This window comes from Uranotaenia lowii, chromosome 3 (genome assembly GCF_029784155.1).
Source record: "Uranotaenia lowii strain MFRU-FL chromosome 3, ASM2978415v1, whole genome shotgun sequence".
NCBI classification, from domain to species: domain Eukaryota; kingdom Metazoa; phylum Arthropoda; class Insecta; order Diptera; family Culicidae; genus Uranotaenia; species Uranotaenia lowii.
Window position 1 is genome coordinate 241,841,918 of NC_073693.1, and position 14,355 is coordinate 241,856,272.

A 14,355-nucleotide genomic window follows, 5' to 3' on the forward strand; every position below is an offset into this window, starting at 1 on the left:
TTAGCCATCTGGTATTTACTACACTAAACCTCACTGTTGATTTCGGCCAAAGAAACGGATAGAGGTCTTAGCCTGCCGGTTGCGATAGAAGCAGGGGCAATTTGGGCGTGTAACGTCGCGGTGGCTAAAAAAACCACTCGACCTGAACCGAAACTGTACATAAATTCAGTTACGAGCTACGTGGTTACAAATTACTAAAAAATTGCAGAAAACGTATAAAAAAGCTACTTTGCTTAAATAATGAAAATTCTATCTCCATTTTGCCATAAAAGTTCGTATTTTTGAAAAACTAGATTAAAAAGTTAAAAACTTAAGATGTCTTCAACAACGTCATGATAAATATACGCAGATGTCATTCGGCCTCAACATGAGTCCAAACAGATTTCGGTGTATGATGACAACAGCCATCTTACCATGGAAAGTTGATAACTTATACCGTATTTTTTTTCACCTGGAGGCAAACTAGAGGCAACCTAGGTTCGCTCTAACTGCTGTCATCGTGCTCATTTATTGCTCGAGAGGCAACCTAGGTTCGCTCGAAAAAGGGACGGAGTCGCCCTGAGAAGAAAGTCAGTTTTGCGAGAAGTTCACCAATACTCTCAACGTTGTTGTCAAAACATTAAACAGCTGTTTTTGGCTGAAAGTAAAACAGTTGAAATAATGAACGGGAAAATGATGATTGCCGCGATTTTGAACCTCTCAGCCAAGCAAAATCGTACTATCTGCTGTCCAGTGCAATCCGGAAACGAAAAAAGGCAATCCGGATGTGAAGAACCGAATGAAGAAATCTAGAAGGGAGAACAAAATGACAGCTTCATGTAAACATTGCGCTCGTTCGCACGCACACCTACGTATGGAATAACTCGAAACCCGAAAATCGTTTTTTTATTCTGACGGTTCCAGAGCGAATTCCGGAATAAAAAAAAAATACCCCATTACTTTCTTAAAAACTTCGGCGCCGATTGTCCGATGCATAGGACCGAATTGAAATATCTTCACTGTTAGCGATCCGGAGCCAGCGTCTCCACTTGCTACCAGCCAAGTGTCTCGTCATGTGTGCGTATTTTAGCGGCTAACTGGCTACCAACTGAAAGACCTCTCTTTCCGACATCATTTGAGACTTGCTGCCTTGGAGGTTTCGGAAAGATCGTCAAGCGTGGTCTGCATAGCCGGTTGTCTTTGAGCGAGCAAAATCATATCATTAGCCATGTCAAGGTCGTTTAGCTGCTCCATTGTAGAAGGATTCTACGGCAATCCACGGTTCGGTCTACATTCGATCCCGTCAAGATCTCATCCATTAGAGCAAGTTCACTGGTTGAGATGGAGTTGAAAATTTCGAAGGTTTACAACACATCACAACACATTTGCCGTACACCGGTGTTGGGAAAATCTGATATTCGAACAGTTTCGCGCTGCAAAATTTGTATCGTATAACACTTTTTGGCTGAGGGTGATAGAAAAACACGATATTTTGCAACACCGAACCGAGTGATAGAGTCGGCGTTGCAATACAGTATTCGTGCATGAAACGCTTCGGTGCTGCCATCTATCTTATGCTCAAAACCTCAGTTGAGGGGAAAACATAGGAAATTGAGCAATTTCAGGATTTTAACATAAAGTGATATTTTCTTTTTTCTTAAATATTTTATCACTTGAATTGATACGAATTACAATGAAGTTAATAAACTCTTTAAAACTTACAGCCAATTTTTTTCATGCCCTTGCCAATCGAATACATTTTGAGGCGCAGAGATGCCAGATAGCTGGGTGAAAAATAAATTCTGTTTGTTTTGCTTGAGCGATTTTCGGGAGTAGGAAATTGTTTCGCTTTTTTATTTGAAAAAGATATTCCGTCGGAATGTCCGGTAACAAGTTCGGAACGCTGTCTTTAATGGATCCATCATCTTTAGAAAACGGAACCCTCGCTGTTAATTCGACAAGTGTCAATTAGATCAAACGTAGGCGTCGTATCGGAAGTAAAATTTAAATTGTGTCTGAAACACCTATACTTTTCATTTGTCACATACTTAATTATCACTTTGAAAATGAAAGTTTTAGGAAGAGTTCAAAAACTTTATCAACTCGTGTAATCAAATGCACTCCAATAAAAAAAAACTCCTAATTCTGCAGAATACAGTTTAATATTGGAATGCATTATAACTTAAGAAATACTTATTTATGCATATATGTAAATAATAAAATTTTCATATTGACACTACTGTAGTAAAATGAATTTGATTTCAATTTTCAAACGGTGAATTCAAAATACAAAAAATCAGTAGAATTACTGAAAAGCAAATTCTCTTGGCATTGCTGGTTGCTTTCGATTTTATACCCTTATTCCCATCTTGTGCTACAGACGTCAAATTTCCTACCACTTTTTCCCAACACCATTGGACTTGCTCTTACTATTAGAAGAAGTAGTGGAGATAGGATACGTCCTTGTCTCACTCCAGCAGTTACCTGGATTGGATCGGAGCAGACACCGTCGTGCAGAACCTTGCATAACAATGCCTCGTACTGTGCTTCGATAAGATAGACTTGTTTCCAAGGAACTCCTCTTCGTCTAAGTATAGCCCAGATGTTTTCATGGTTCAGTCGGTCGAATGCTCTTTAGAAATCTACGAACACCAGCAGAAAAGAGTCTTGTTACACTGCTACAGAGGCAGCGAATCATATCTAGTTAGCCTAGACTTTGAGTTGCTAGGGGGAACAAATAACATTTTCGCTTGTTAGTTAGCCTTCAGTAAGAATAAACGAATTTCCTTCATTGTCCACACGTTCGGTTTCATTATTTGAACCGAAGTCGAATACAACATTTTTGGCGACGAGGAAGGAGATTTTACATCGTCCGCCGTGCAAGGTGAGAAATCACTGGACAAGATGATGCAGGGACGTTCAATGCTTACAACTTTGGATCTTCTGCGACCAACGTGTCCACCTGTTAGGCAATAACTCAGCGCAACTGAAGTTCGAAGTTGGGTCACCTGTTTACGCCAAGGTGTATTCGACAAACGACGAATTTGTTTTTTTTTTTTAAATATGTCTTTATTTGTACCAATTCATCATTACATTTATATTACATTATTACATTAAATTAGGTGTTCAGTTCAATGATGAACTGTCCAGAGCCCTATAGTTTATTATTCACTATAATTTATTTATTTGAATTAATTTTGCTGAGTGCAATCAAGTATTTTTATGTAGGAGAACATCCTGTAATGTCAAAAAATATTTTAAACTTACTACTAAAAACTAAAACTATCCTAAATTTAAACTAATTATAGAGAGAACGAATCTCTGCGATGGAAGACTGCATCGATTTGCCTCTGAAGTTGGAGATGATTTTGTTGGCCATCTCTTCGATCGATTCAATGCCCGCAATCCGATGAAGATCTTCGGTGCTGTGCCAAGGTGGAAGCCGCAAAATCATTTTCAGAACCTTGTTCTGAATCCTCTGGATGGCTTTCTTCCTCGTCGCGCAGCAGCTAGACCAAATCGGAACTGCATACATTATCGCTGGTCGGAATACCTGTTTGTAGATTAACATCTTATTTAGCAGACACAACCTGGATTTCCTGTTGATGAGAGAATAAAGAGCTTTAGTATATTTATTACACTTAGATTGAATATCTTCAATGTGATTCTTAAAAGAAAGATTCCGATCAAGTGTGAGTCCCAAGTACTTCACGTGATCAGACCATTCTAAAGAAACCCCATTAAAAGTTATGGAATGATTTTCATTATGTTTTAAAAATTGAGCTCTTGGCTTATGGGGAAATAAAATAAGTTGAGTTTTGGAAGCGTTAGGAGAAATTTTCCACATTTTCAAGTAATTCAAAAAGGAATTTAAATTTTGTTGCAATCTACTGCGTACCACCCGTAAATTTCGACCTTTGGCTGAAAGCAAAGTATCGTCAGCAAATAATCTTCTACCTTTTCCTTCTGGGACATCAGGAAGATCAGATGTAAAAATATTGTATAAAATAGGCCCAAGTATACTACCCTGAGGGACACCAGCTCTAATGGGTATCCTTTCAGAGCATGAATTTTGATAGCTTACTTGCAAAGTTCGGCTAGTCAAATAATTTTGAATAATTTTGGTGAGATATACAGGAAAATCAAATCGAGCTAATTTAGCTACTAAACCTTTGTGCCAAACACTGTCAAAAGCTTTTTCAATATCAAGAAGAGCAACACCAGTTGAATAACCCTCAGATTTGCTAGCGTTAATCATATTAGTTACACTCAAAAGTTGATGTGTAGTAGAATGTCCATGACGAAAACCAAATTGTTCATCAGGGAAAATAGAATTCTGATTAATGTGAATCATCATTCTATTCAAAATAACTCTCTCAAATAGTTTACTTAAAGATGGAAGCAAACTAATTGGTCGATAACTTGAAGACTCTGAAGCACTTTTTCCAGGTTTCAAAATTGGAGTTACTTTGGCATTTTTTCATTTATTGGGGAAATAAGCCAAGTGAAAACATTTATTGAAGATTTTAACTAAAAAATTTTAAGTGCTTTCAGGCAACTTTTTAATAAGAATATAGAAAATCCCATCTTCCCCCGGGGCTTTCATATTTTTAAATTTTTTGAAAATCAATTTAAGTTCATCAATATTTGTCTCACAAGAACTTTCAAACACAATTTGCTTAGAAAGAATATCATCAAATTCTAGGGAAATTTGAGCATCAATTGGACTTACAACGTTTAAATTAAAATCATGAGCAGACTCAAATTGTTGGGCTAATTTTTGAGCTTTTTCTGAATTAGTTAAAAGAAGTTTATCCCCATCTTTCAAAGTAGGAATTGGCTTCTGGGGCTTTTTTAGAATTTTAGTTAATTTCCAAAATGGCTTTGAGTAGGGTTTTATGTCCTCTACTGCTTTAGCAAAATTTTTATTACGAATGAAATTTAAACGACGTTTGATCTCTTTTTGAAGGTCGCAATAAATTAATTTCAAATAAGGATCCCTAGTTCGTTGAAATTGGCGTCGACGAATGTTTTTCAGTCGTATCAAAAACTGAAGATCATCATCAATTAAAGGTTGATTAAATTTATGTTTAACTTTAGGTATTGAAGCGGCTCTAGCATTGACTATTGAAGTTGTCAAATTTTCTACAGCCAAATCAATATCTTCTATTGAATTCAATGGAACGTTTACATCTAAATTACGTTCAATTAAATTCATATATCGCTCCCAGTTAGCCTTTTGAAAATTAAAAGTTGATTTTAAAGGGTTTTCAATGGGACTTTGGGATAAAGAAAATGTTACTTGAAGGTGGTCTGAATCGAGGTCGGCATGAGTAACTAATTGACTACAATGCTCGCCTAAATCCGTTAGAACCAAATCAATTGTGGAGGGATTTCTAATTGAAGAAAAACAAGTATGCCCATTAGGATATTCAACAGTATAATAACCTGCAGAGCAATCATTAAACAAAATATTCCCATTAGAATTTGATGAAATATTATTCCAAGATCGGTGTTTTGCATTAAAGTCACCAATAATAAAAAATTTAGATTTATTTCTGGTGAGTTTTTGTAAATCTCCCTTCAAAAAATTTTTCTGTTCACCGCTACATTGAAAAGGCAAATATGCGGCAACAATTATAATTTTCCCCATAGAAGTTTCTAATTCAATTCCAATTGTTTCTAAGATTTTTGTATTGAAAGAAGGAAGAAGTCTAAATTTGAGACGACTATTGATGACAATAGCTACACCCCCACCTTGTCGATCAAGTCGATCATTTCGTAAAATTTTAAAAAAAGCATTGCTTTTCAAGTTATTGTCTGGCTTTAAAAAAGTTTCAGTGATGGCAGCAATATGTATGTTTTGAGTTTTCAAAAATAAAAAGAACTCGTCTTGGTTAGCCAGCAAAGATCTAGCGTTCCAATTCATAATATTTAAACATCTATTTGGATCCATGAGGGAATCGTAAAGTCATAATAATTTTGTTAGCATAATTAAAAGAAGTTTGGAAAGCTTCAAACATTGAATTTGCTTTCAACATAAGTTGCATCATTTCCATTAAATTTTGATGCAAAAATTTTAATTTTTCCTCAGTAATCTCACCCAAATCAACAAAATTGTTAGAATCTGAAGAGGAAGGAGAAGAAAAAGTATTTGAATTTCGGGGATTTTCCCAAGCCTTCGCATGAACGTTGAGACTTGGTTTTTTCCCATTTTTATTAGTTAAACCTGAAGAGGGCAACCCATTTTCAACCACCTCTGAGAACGATAAACAACGAGTCTGTGGCGCAGAATCAGCCCAGGTAACATTAAAATCACTTCGGGTATTACCCAGCCGTGATTCCAATGTAGGCCGAGCCTGACTGCGAACAGGCAGGTTGTTTGCCGGTCTGACGTGTGTAGACGAAAAAGAGGAAGGAGGAGAAGAAACTTTTCTGGAAACTTTGGGGTTTTTCCTAGAAGCAACAATTTTTGCCCTAACGGGACAATCTAGAGAATTCGAGGAATGATTACCTGCGCAATTCGCAAACTTAAAAAATTCTGATTTTGGCTTATCACCACCAAAAAGGCATTTAGATTTTTCATGATCGAATGAGCCGCAAAACATGCATCTGGCATTCATTCTACAATTTTTAGTGCCATGACAAAAAGCTTGACAACGACGACATTGCGTAATATTTTGTAAAAAATTGGTATGGGATTTACGAAAAGGTTCAAATTTTACTCGACAATGAAACATAAGACGAGCCTTTTCCAAAATTTTCAAATTATTAACCTGATCCTTTTTAAAATGGATCAAATAAAGTTCAGGAGCAAAACCAACACTACTGGTATTATTCGTGTTGGTTCTTTTCCTCATTTGAATTACTTGAATTGGAGAAAAACCTAACAAAGAATTTAATTCATTTGTGATCTCATCCGGTGTCTGATCGCCGGTGAGACCACGAAGTACAACTTTAAAAGGACGATCACCTCTAGTGTCGTACGTAAAAAATTGGTGTTTTTTATTATTCAAATAATTTAAAATTTTTTGAAAATCATTAAAAGATTCCGCCAATATACGAGCAGTTCCCCTTCGACCGATCTGAAAAGAAATCTTCACATCCTTGACGGAAGTGACGATTTCTTTTCGAAAGGCATTGAAGTCAGGAATCGTGACCGTTATTGGTGGAATCTTTTCGTTTTTAAGAGTATAAGAAGAAGAAGAAGGTTTCTTAGTACTCTTATCAGAATTAAATATGAATATTTCCTCATCACCGATGTTATGAAGGACATCGAATGAATTGGAAATTTCAACTTTTTTGGCAGATGGCCCTGGATTAGGTTCAGCAATCCGTTTTCTTCCGGCCCTTGAGCCGGCCGAAGACTTCCCCATGCTGGAAAGAAAAGAGAAAATATGAATAAAAGAAAATGAAAATAATTTTAGCACTGAAAAGTGCTGATTGAAATACAGGTAAGGAAAAAATAAATAATGTAAAATGTTCCTGCAGGTACACAGCAACGATACGATGCTCCGGCGTACGTGTTGACGGCTCAACGGTACAGATGGAAGTGGAACGACGAATTTGTTTATTTGTTTATTTGAATTGAAATCATCTGACATAGGTGTCTTAATGATCTACTTAATATTATAAGCACATTACATGATACTTTTCTTAATTTCTTAATTGGTCACTTAAATAAGATTAAATACGGCGTATTGATAACTTAAAAAGCATAATTTTGCGGAACGAAGAGGGTCGTTGCAAACTTATTCAGAGAGTTCGAAATTCACATGCTCTGTATTTGGAAGACAAAGATCGCCGCAAAAAGGACGCTCTTGAATCAGATCAATCACAGCTGATGAAGCGTCATCGAGAAGCGGAAGCAAAATCGCTTGAGGTGAAACGCAATGTAAATAGTATCGGTATGGCTAAAAACTTCGAGAGCGGGAAGTACATTAAAGTAGTCTTAATTATTAGTTGAAGTGAGGGTCGCCTGTCCGAACCTAGGTGAGCGGTGACCTGTAAGGTTGGTGATATTCCACTACAATTAATGAAATGATGAGAAAAGACAGTATGCAAGCTCAAAAACTTATCAATTTATATTTCTTTCAAGTTTATACTTTTGTTTTAATAGTTTCTGTATTCCTTTTGTTGTTACGATTGCCACTAAACCTAATCGCGTAACGTATTTTCTTTCTCTCGTTTATACTCGTTCATATCCGGTTTCTCCGGTCCGTCATGTTCAAAACAGTTTAAGTTTGAGCATCATCGTTTTAGTGTCAGATTTGGACCACGGAGAACCGATCCTAGCTCCTTAGAAATACCTATGTATGCTTACCTAATTCAGTATGTTTCATCTGTGTACCCTGGCTGCTCTTTCGAAATTGAGACTGGGGTACGCAAGTTGTGGAAACGCAAGTTTAGAAAATTCCGAACACTAGACGCCTCAAACTATCCCTTTACAAGTGGCAAATTAGTTTTCCGTTCTCTGCGTTCTCGAAGAAATATTCTGCGAAATGTTGTAAAACTAATTTTATAAACCGTTGTTAGGTATTAGAAAACGCGTAAATATAAAATATGGATCTATTTTTGTTTTTGCCTTAAAGAAGAATCACCGAATCTAAACAAAGCTAACTCTTAACTCATTTTGCTATCTGTTATCTGTCTTAAAGTTGTGAGTTTTACTTTTTCCAACAGTCGTTGAACAGTTTTCATGCTCGCGTTCGTTGAAAATCGTTCTGTACGGATAGGGATTGTATGGTGGTCTTTCTCTATTATAGGTTTATAGATTACATCCTCTTACATATACAATACCAGCTAGAAAGTTAAATCGATCCAACTTGACCAAATCTCCGATGATTGCGCTACACATGATCTTCTAAATGGAAGTGAAATCATTGTTTTTTTTAATTCTTTTAGAAAAAATATTCATTTTTATCGACGTCATATTTGCCTTTCAGCTCTTTCGAGTGGTGTTAATTGTAGTTGAAACTGCGACAAGTTTTTTTAGGGTATTTTAAAGGGGGGGTATAATAAAAACATAATCCAAATTTTCGATAAATTGTAACAAATTGGATAAAAGATAGTACGCAACAAACTTGCATACATGTGCATACAATCTATATTGCACAATATTGATAAACCGAGTTTCATAGCTTCGAAAATTTGAAAGGATATACAATTCCTATCTTGTACAGTTTGACTTCCACTCTATCAATTGTTTGAATTTTCGAAGAATTTATCAAAATTTTCAATAAAAATCCTTAAACTTTATTTATTCCTCCCTTTGGGATTTTTGAAAAAAAAACCGAAGGGAAGGTCAAAAGAAAAGTTTGATATTTGTTCCGGTCTAATTGTGTTATTCGTAATTTTTTTCAGTTACAAAAATTTGGTAAAAAACAAAAACAAATATTGAATTTAATTGCTACCAAATCTTGAAAAAAATAATGTTTATTTGAAGATGTGAAAATTTATTAACATAAAAAACTTTAACTAAAATAAACTTCTAAGATCATAATAGGCTACACCATGCTTGAAATTTTGAACAAAACCTGCTTGTTTTTGCTTGCGTATAGAATTTCGCTGAGACTGTTTTTCGTAGCTTTCATGTAGTTAAGAGGATACTATTATACCATATAGTAAAGTAAATAAATAATGTTATACCATTTGTCCTAGATAGGGGAGGGTGATAGGGAAGGGATCGTGTTAATGTGCGATCCGAGTCTGGGGTTCGGGTTCACGCTCATCACTCGCACAAGAGTTATTGCCAAATTCCCGCATAGTTTCCTATGAGTGTCGCCGGCAGGGGGCCTCCAGCCGTGAACAGTCTTGTACCACTGCCATCGTAGCAGTGCGTGTAAATAGCCGGAACGTACTTAATTTGCTGGAAATTATCCATCTCCTCTTCTGGGAATTGTGCCTATCACATAGAATTAAATGAGAAAATGCATTACACTAGAGATCCTGATTATAAGTTTAAAACTAGAGAGCTAAAAATGATGTGCTACTATACTCACGACATATCCTCGGCTGGCTTTGAGTACAACCGTGCGCGATGCACTGGTTTGCGATTCGAGATACTTTCCGGCTCGGATGTCGTAGAACATAAGCATACCCAGACCAGTTCCAATGGTCAAAATGTTACCTTGAAAGCTTGCCGATCGAATGCCGCACCCACTGTAGCGTGAGGCGATCTTCTTAACGGGCTTGAAGAAATAAATAGAAAGTTTAAAAGTCAACTTCACCTAAAAACTTCCACAAATCCTTACCTGTAAAGTACGGGGATCCAGTAGCAACGTATAAGACCGGCAACCCACGGCGTATAAACCATTAGGTTGGCAAGCGATGCAAACGTTTTCCTGACAGTTGGGTAGCTTTCGGGACATTTTCTGCGAGAAAGTTTCAGCATTGAACAGATGCATGTAGCCGTTCAAGGAAAGCAGTGCCAGCTCGCGATATTCCTTGTTGAAACAGATTGCCCGAATCTTCTGAGCACCCCGGCACTCTTTGACCGATATGGGTGAAATGTGAGCATATGTTGGTACCGTTTCCTGCTCTTCGCCTTCCTTGGCTACCGGAAACTCCATCGTATCCTCGTTGATCCGCCACAGTGCCAGTTTGGTATCGCGTGATCCCGATACCAGAAACTGATCATCCAACCAGCACATATCGAAGACCCAGTCTCGGTGGGCGTTTTCACCTATGCAAAGTGGATCCAGGGTTGGTAGCCGGTAGATGGCAATATCAGCAGAATGTCGGGCTCCCGTTGCCAGCAAGCTGTGACTTGGGTTGATTTGACAGGCGTGGATTCCGGACTGAGTGTCCGGACTTGCGCCGCGGCTGTTTGGCAACGTTGGGATAGCATCGACCTTTCGGGTGTTCACGTCATAGACCATTAGCTTGTTGCACTTGGTTCCGAAAACAACCTGCAATTCAAATGAATCAGCTTTAAATAGTATCAAGAACATGATCAGGCAGATAGAATAAATGTATCATATGTGAGTACCCTTTTTTCGGGATTTCAAAACATGTGAGTACCCTTCCTGGACCTTTTGACCAAAACTTTTTGGTTGCAATGGATTCCAACCTTAGAGTTGGGGCCCTTATAGCCCTTCCTCTTCTCGTAATGACTCGAATCGAATATCTCATTTCTGCTCTAGAGACAATTCAAATATTATGTTACGCGTAGGGGAGGGGTATAACAGCTTGTTACGGATTTTGGAGAGAAAATCTGATACAAATGTGTTACGTAGGGGGTTCTATTTGTTCGTTTGTTGAAAAAAAAATGTTTGAAGGTTTGAAAATGATCAAAAATTGCGTTACGTTATATTTCAATGACCGTTAGCAACTTGGGATCTGACCAATCCTTAACGGAGACAAAAGACCACATGTGTTCTTATTATAACAGCTGGTTATACCAATCATCTACGCGTAGTTGATTTTTTCGCATCTAACTATAAGTATAATAGACTCAACTACAAACTGATGATTGACTTTACGCAATCAACTATGAATATATACTACATAATTGATTCAATTGTCAATATGATAGATTCAACTACAATTGTATAATTGATTTTAGGCATTCAACTATAATTATTGTTGTAAACTGGGGTAGCACGGATACAAGAATAAATTAACACGTAGTTACTAAACACTACATATTAAAAGGACGATTTATTGACGAGATAAAATACGTCGCGACTGAACGTTTACAGAACAAAACATAAAGTGATTGGTTGTTGTTGTTGTATTCTACCCGCTGGTTGGCGCGTCGATCGGCTGACAGATAGGCTGCCAGCAATGAGCCCAGCGGTATTGTTTGTAGGGTGTTTCACGCCCTAACAATTATGATAGATTCAACTGTAGTGGTATAATTAATTCAATTGTAAATATGGTAGATTCAACTAGAAATGTATGATTGATTCTAGGTATTGAACAATAAATATAGTAAATTTAACTTTACTGTTATGATAGATTGTGTGTTACTTGAATACTATAATAGTGTTCATCAGCAAAAACAAAAAAAATCGTAAATGTGGGACCAGTACTTTTTCGTAGCGATCGTATCGCTGTTTTTAGGGCTCAGCCGGCAGTTTCTGACATCGGTGACTCTACCAGTTCCTGGCAGCGGTCATATAGTAGGGCGAGAGTTCCTGGAATTGGGAAAGGTACACCTACTCTGGCTGCCCGGGAAATCGACGTGGGTCTCGACGTCCATTTACGTGATCCTGGCAGGAAACTATCATTATGGTAAGTCATCGTATGATAGATTTATGTCATGATATTGAGTGATTTTTTTTGGGAAAAAAAATCGTAGAGTAAAAATAAAATCCGTTCACAGGAAGGCTGATTTTAAATCCTTGAGTCGGAAAGAGTCTCTTGGTTTTTACTCGCTTGATTATTTTTTGACTGTTTTGACTCGCTTGCGTATTTTTGTTTTGACTCCGATTCTTTTCGGCTAGCTTGATTTTTTTTTTGAGATTTTGACTCAAGGTTTTTCTGGCTTGCTTGAGCCATTTGATTTTTTAACGGCCTGAGTAGTTTTTTTCTACTCGCTTGAGGCTATGGAATTTGGATTTGGCTCGTCGTCCATCTTGTGGAGGGCACTGGTAGAAATGACTAATTCGTTTTCCTTTACCTGGTATATATATACAGGGGCAGCCTTGGGTGGATTTTTTGCGTGTTTCGCCTCACACTCCAATCCAACTTCGGATGTTCTAGATCAGACGTTCGCTCGTTGAGCTGTCCCACATCTGCTGCCAGTTGGGTGCCCTCCATATCATATCCTTGCACGTTAGGCGTGTCTTTGTGGTCGTCATTAGACATTTTAGTGGAGAGAAGATTGGCAATGTAGTATCGGAGTTTGAGTTTACAAGGCATTTTATACCATATTGCCCTTTCTTATAATGCATGTTGAATTTATGTAGACAAGCATGCCTTGCTGGCTTAGAAGACTTGATCGCTTTCCTCTAGGCCACTCAATAAATTACATTTTCAAAGGTGATGGAGAGAATTAGAGAAACTAACATGAGATATCAAAGAAAGGCGTAAATATTATGAATTTTTCGAAAAAGATACAACGGCTCATCGACGGGACTGGAACTCGCAATTTCCGCTTCAGTACAACGACGCGTTAGCCAATTCTTCATATGCACTCGATAAAATTATAGGAACCGATGGAAGCGCTGTCGATTTGAGTGATGAATTTGAATAAATGCAAGTGCAAAGAATTTCACCCAACTTTTGACAGATCTCATAGTTTTTCCTTAAGGAGAGCAAGAATAACTTTTCGCTTCCATCGCCTACTGGCCAATCATTCAATATTTCATCTACGCATTAAAGAAACATTGATTGCTATCTAAAAGGCATGAACATTGAAGCCTGAAGCAATCTCAGATGATCTGAATCACCCTAATGATTGTACCAAGAACCAGATTAGAGTCCTACCTGTCGATTGCTGAGCCACTGGGAGCAGAATACTTTGTTGATGTTCCCGAGCGAGATGGGCGTCTCCTTAAACATATCGTGCGTCAAAATGTGTCGGCTGGCGTACGCTGGGTCCATGGTTCGTTCCTCCCGCAGATCTGACTCCCGGCTGCGGATGTAATCGACAAAGTTGAACGAAGTGCTCAGTATCTGGTGCTGCTGGGCCGGAGTTTCCTCTTCGCTGTCGCTATCCTCATAGGTCACGAAATCATCCGGTTTATCCGGCTTCCGTCGCCGCTCCTGCCGTAGCTTCCGGGCATTGTTCCGACGCTCCTCCAATCGAGCAGGCTGATAGCAGCTGGGATGAATTCCTGCCGTGGGTCTTCGCACCGTTTTTGACATCTCGCCAACGAGCTAACTACTTCCGGGAGGTTTCCGTGTGCAATCCACGGTACACTATTGCGGTGGGACTATGCCACCGAAAATGGGACCCCTGGTTTACGGAATGAAGAACGAAAAAATACAAGACAGCAGCGCAGCAGTCGACGATTGCGAAAAGCAGGTTCCTTTGTCTTGCACTTTTTGGTTACTATCAGAACATTTTCAGCGCTTGTTCACCGTCAACGGAAGCAGACTGACATGAACTAGCGAACGAGCTAATGTAATCCTGCAAAGTCCACAATTTTTAATCAAACTTTTCAACTTTTTAAGGAATTCCACAGATCGCGATTTTTCTCTCGGGGTGAAAGTTTACGATTATCGAAAAATAATACCCATTTTGACAACCCAGCTTGCGGGTATTGTCGTTAGTCCGAAAGCACAATTGTACCGAAACTTGTCGGTACATTTCAGATGCGTGGAGCGTTACAAATGCACCAAATCAGCACGGAAAGCCGAGAAGAAGCATTTTTGAATATTTTTGTAAATTGCAACTTTTTGATGCTGTTGTAGATTAGTTTGGTC

The 14,355-nt window shown here is 38.0% G+C and overlaps 1 protein-coding gene across 1 annotated transcript; it reads right to left on the reverse strand.

Annotated features, from left to right (window-relative positions):
* Positions 1-8,050: 8,050 nt before the first annotated feature.
* Positions 8,051-14,153, reverse strand: LOC129750840 (DDB1- and CUL4-associated factor 12 homolog). Its single transcript, XM_055745937.1, has 4 exons — positions 13,414-14,153; positions 10,233-10,889; positions 9,981-10,169; positions 8,051-9,883 (listed from the first exon to the last, which is right to left on the reverse strand). Exons 1-4 carry the CDS (start codon positions 13,792-13,794, stop codon positions 9,725-9,727), a joined length of 1,386 nt encoding a protein of 461 aa, XP_055601912.1. The 5' UTR covers positions 13,795-14,153; the 3' UTR covers positions 8,051-9,724.
* Positions 14,154-14,355: the final 202 nt, after the last annotated feature.

Excerpts from the sequence above, each read along its gene's own strand:
- LOC129750840 (XM_055745937.1), bottom strand. The coding sequence starts at position 13,794 with ATGTCAAAAACGGTGCGAAGACCCACGGCAGGAATTCATCCCAGCTGC. Across the intron at positions 10,890-13,413 it reads AGTGGCTCAGCAATCGACAG|GTTGTTTTCGGAACCAAGTG; the intron begins GTAGGACTCTAA and ends TTTGAATTGCAG. Across the intron at positions 9,884-9,980 it reads AAGCCAGCCGAGGATATGTC|GCACAATTCCCAGAAGAGGA; the intron begins GTGAGTATAGTA and ends TCTATGTGATAG.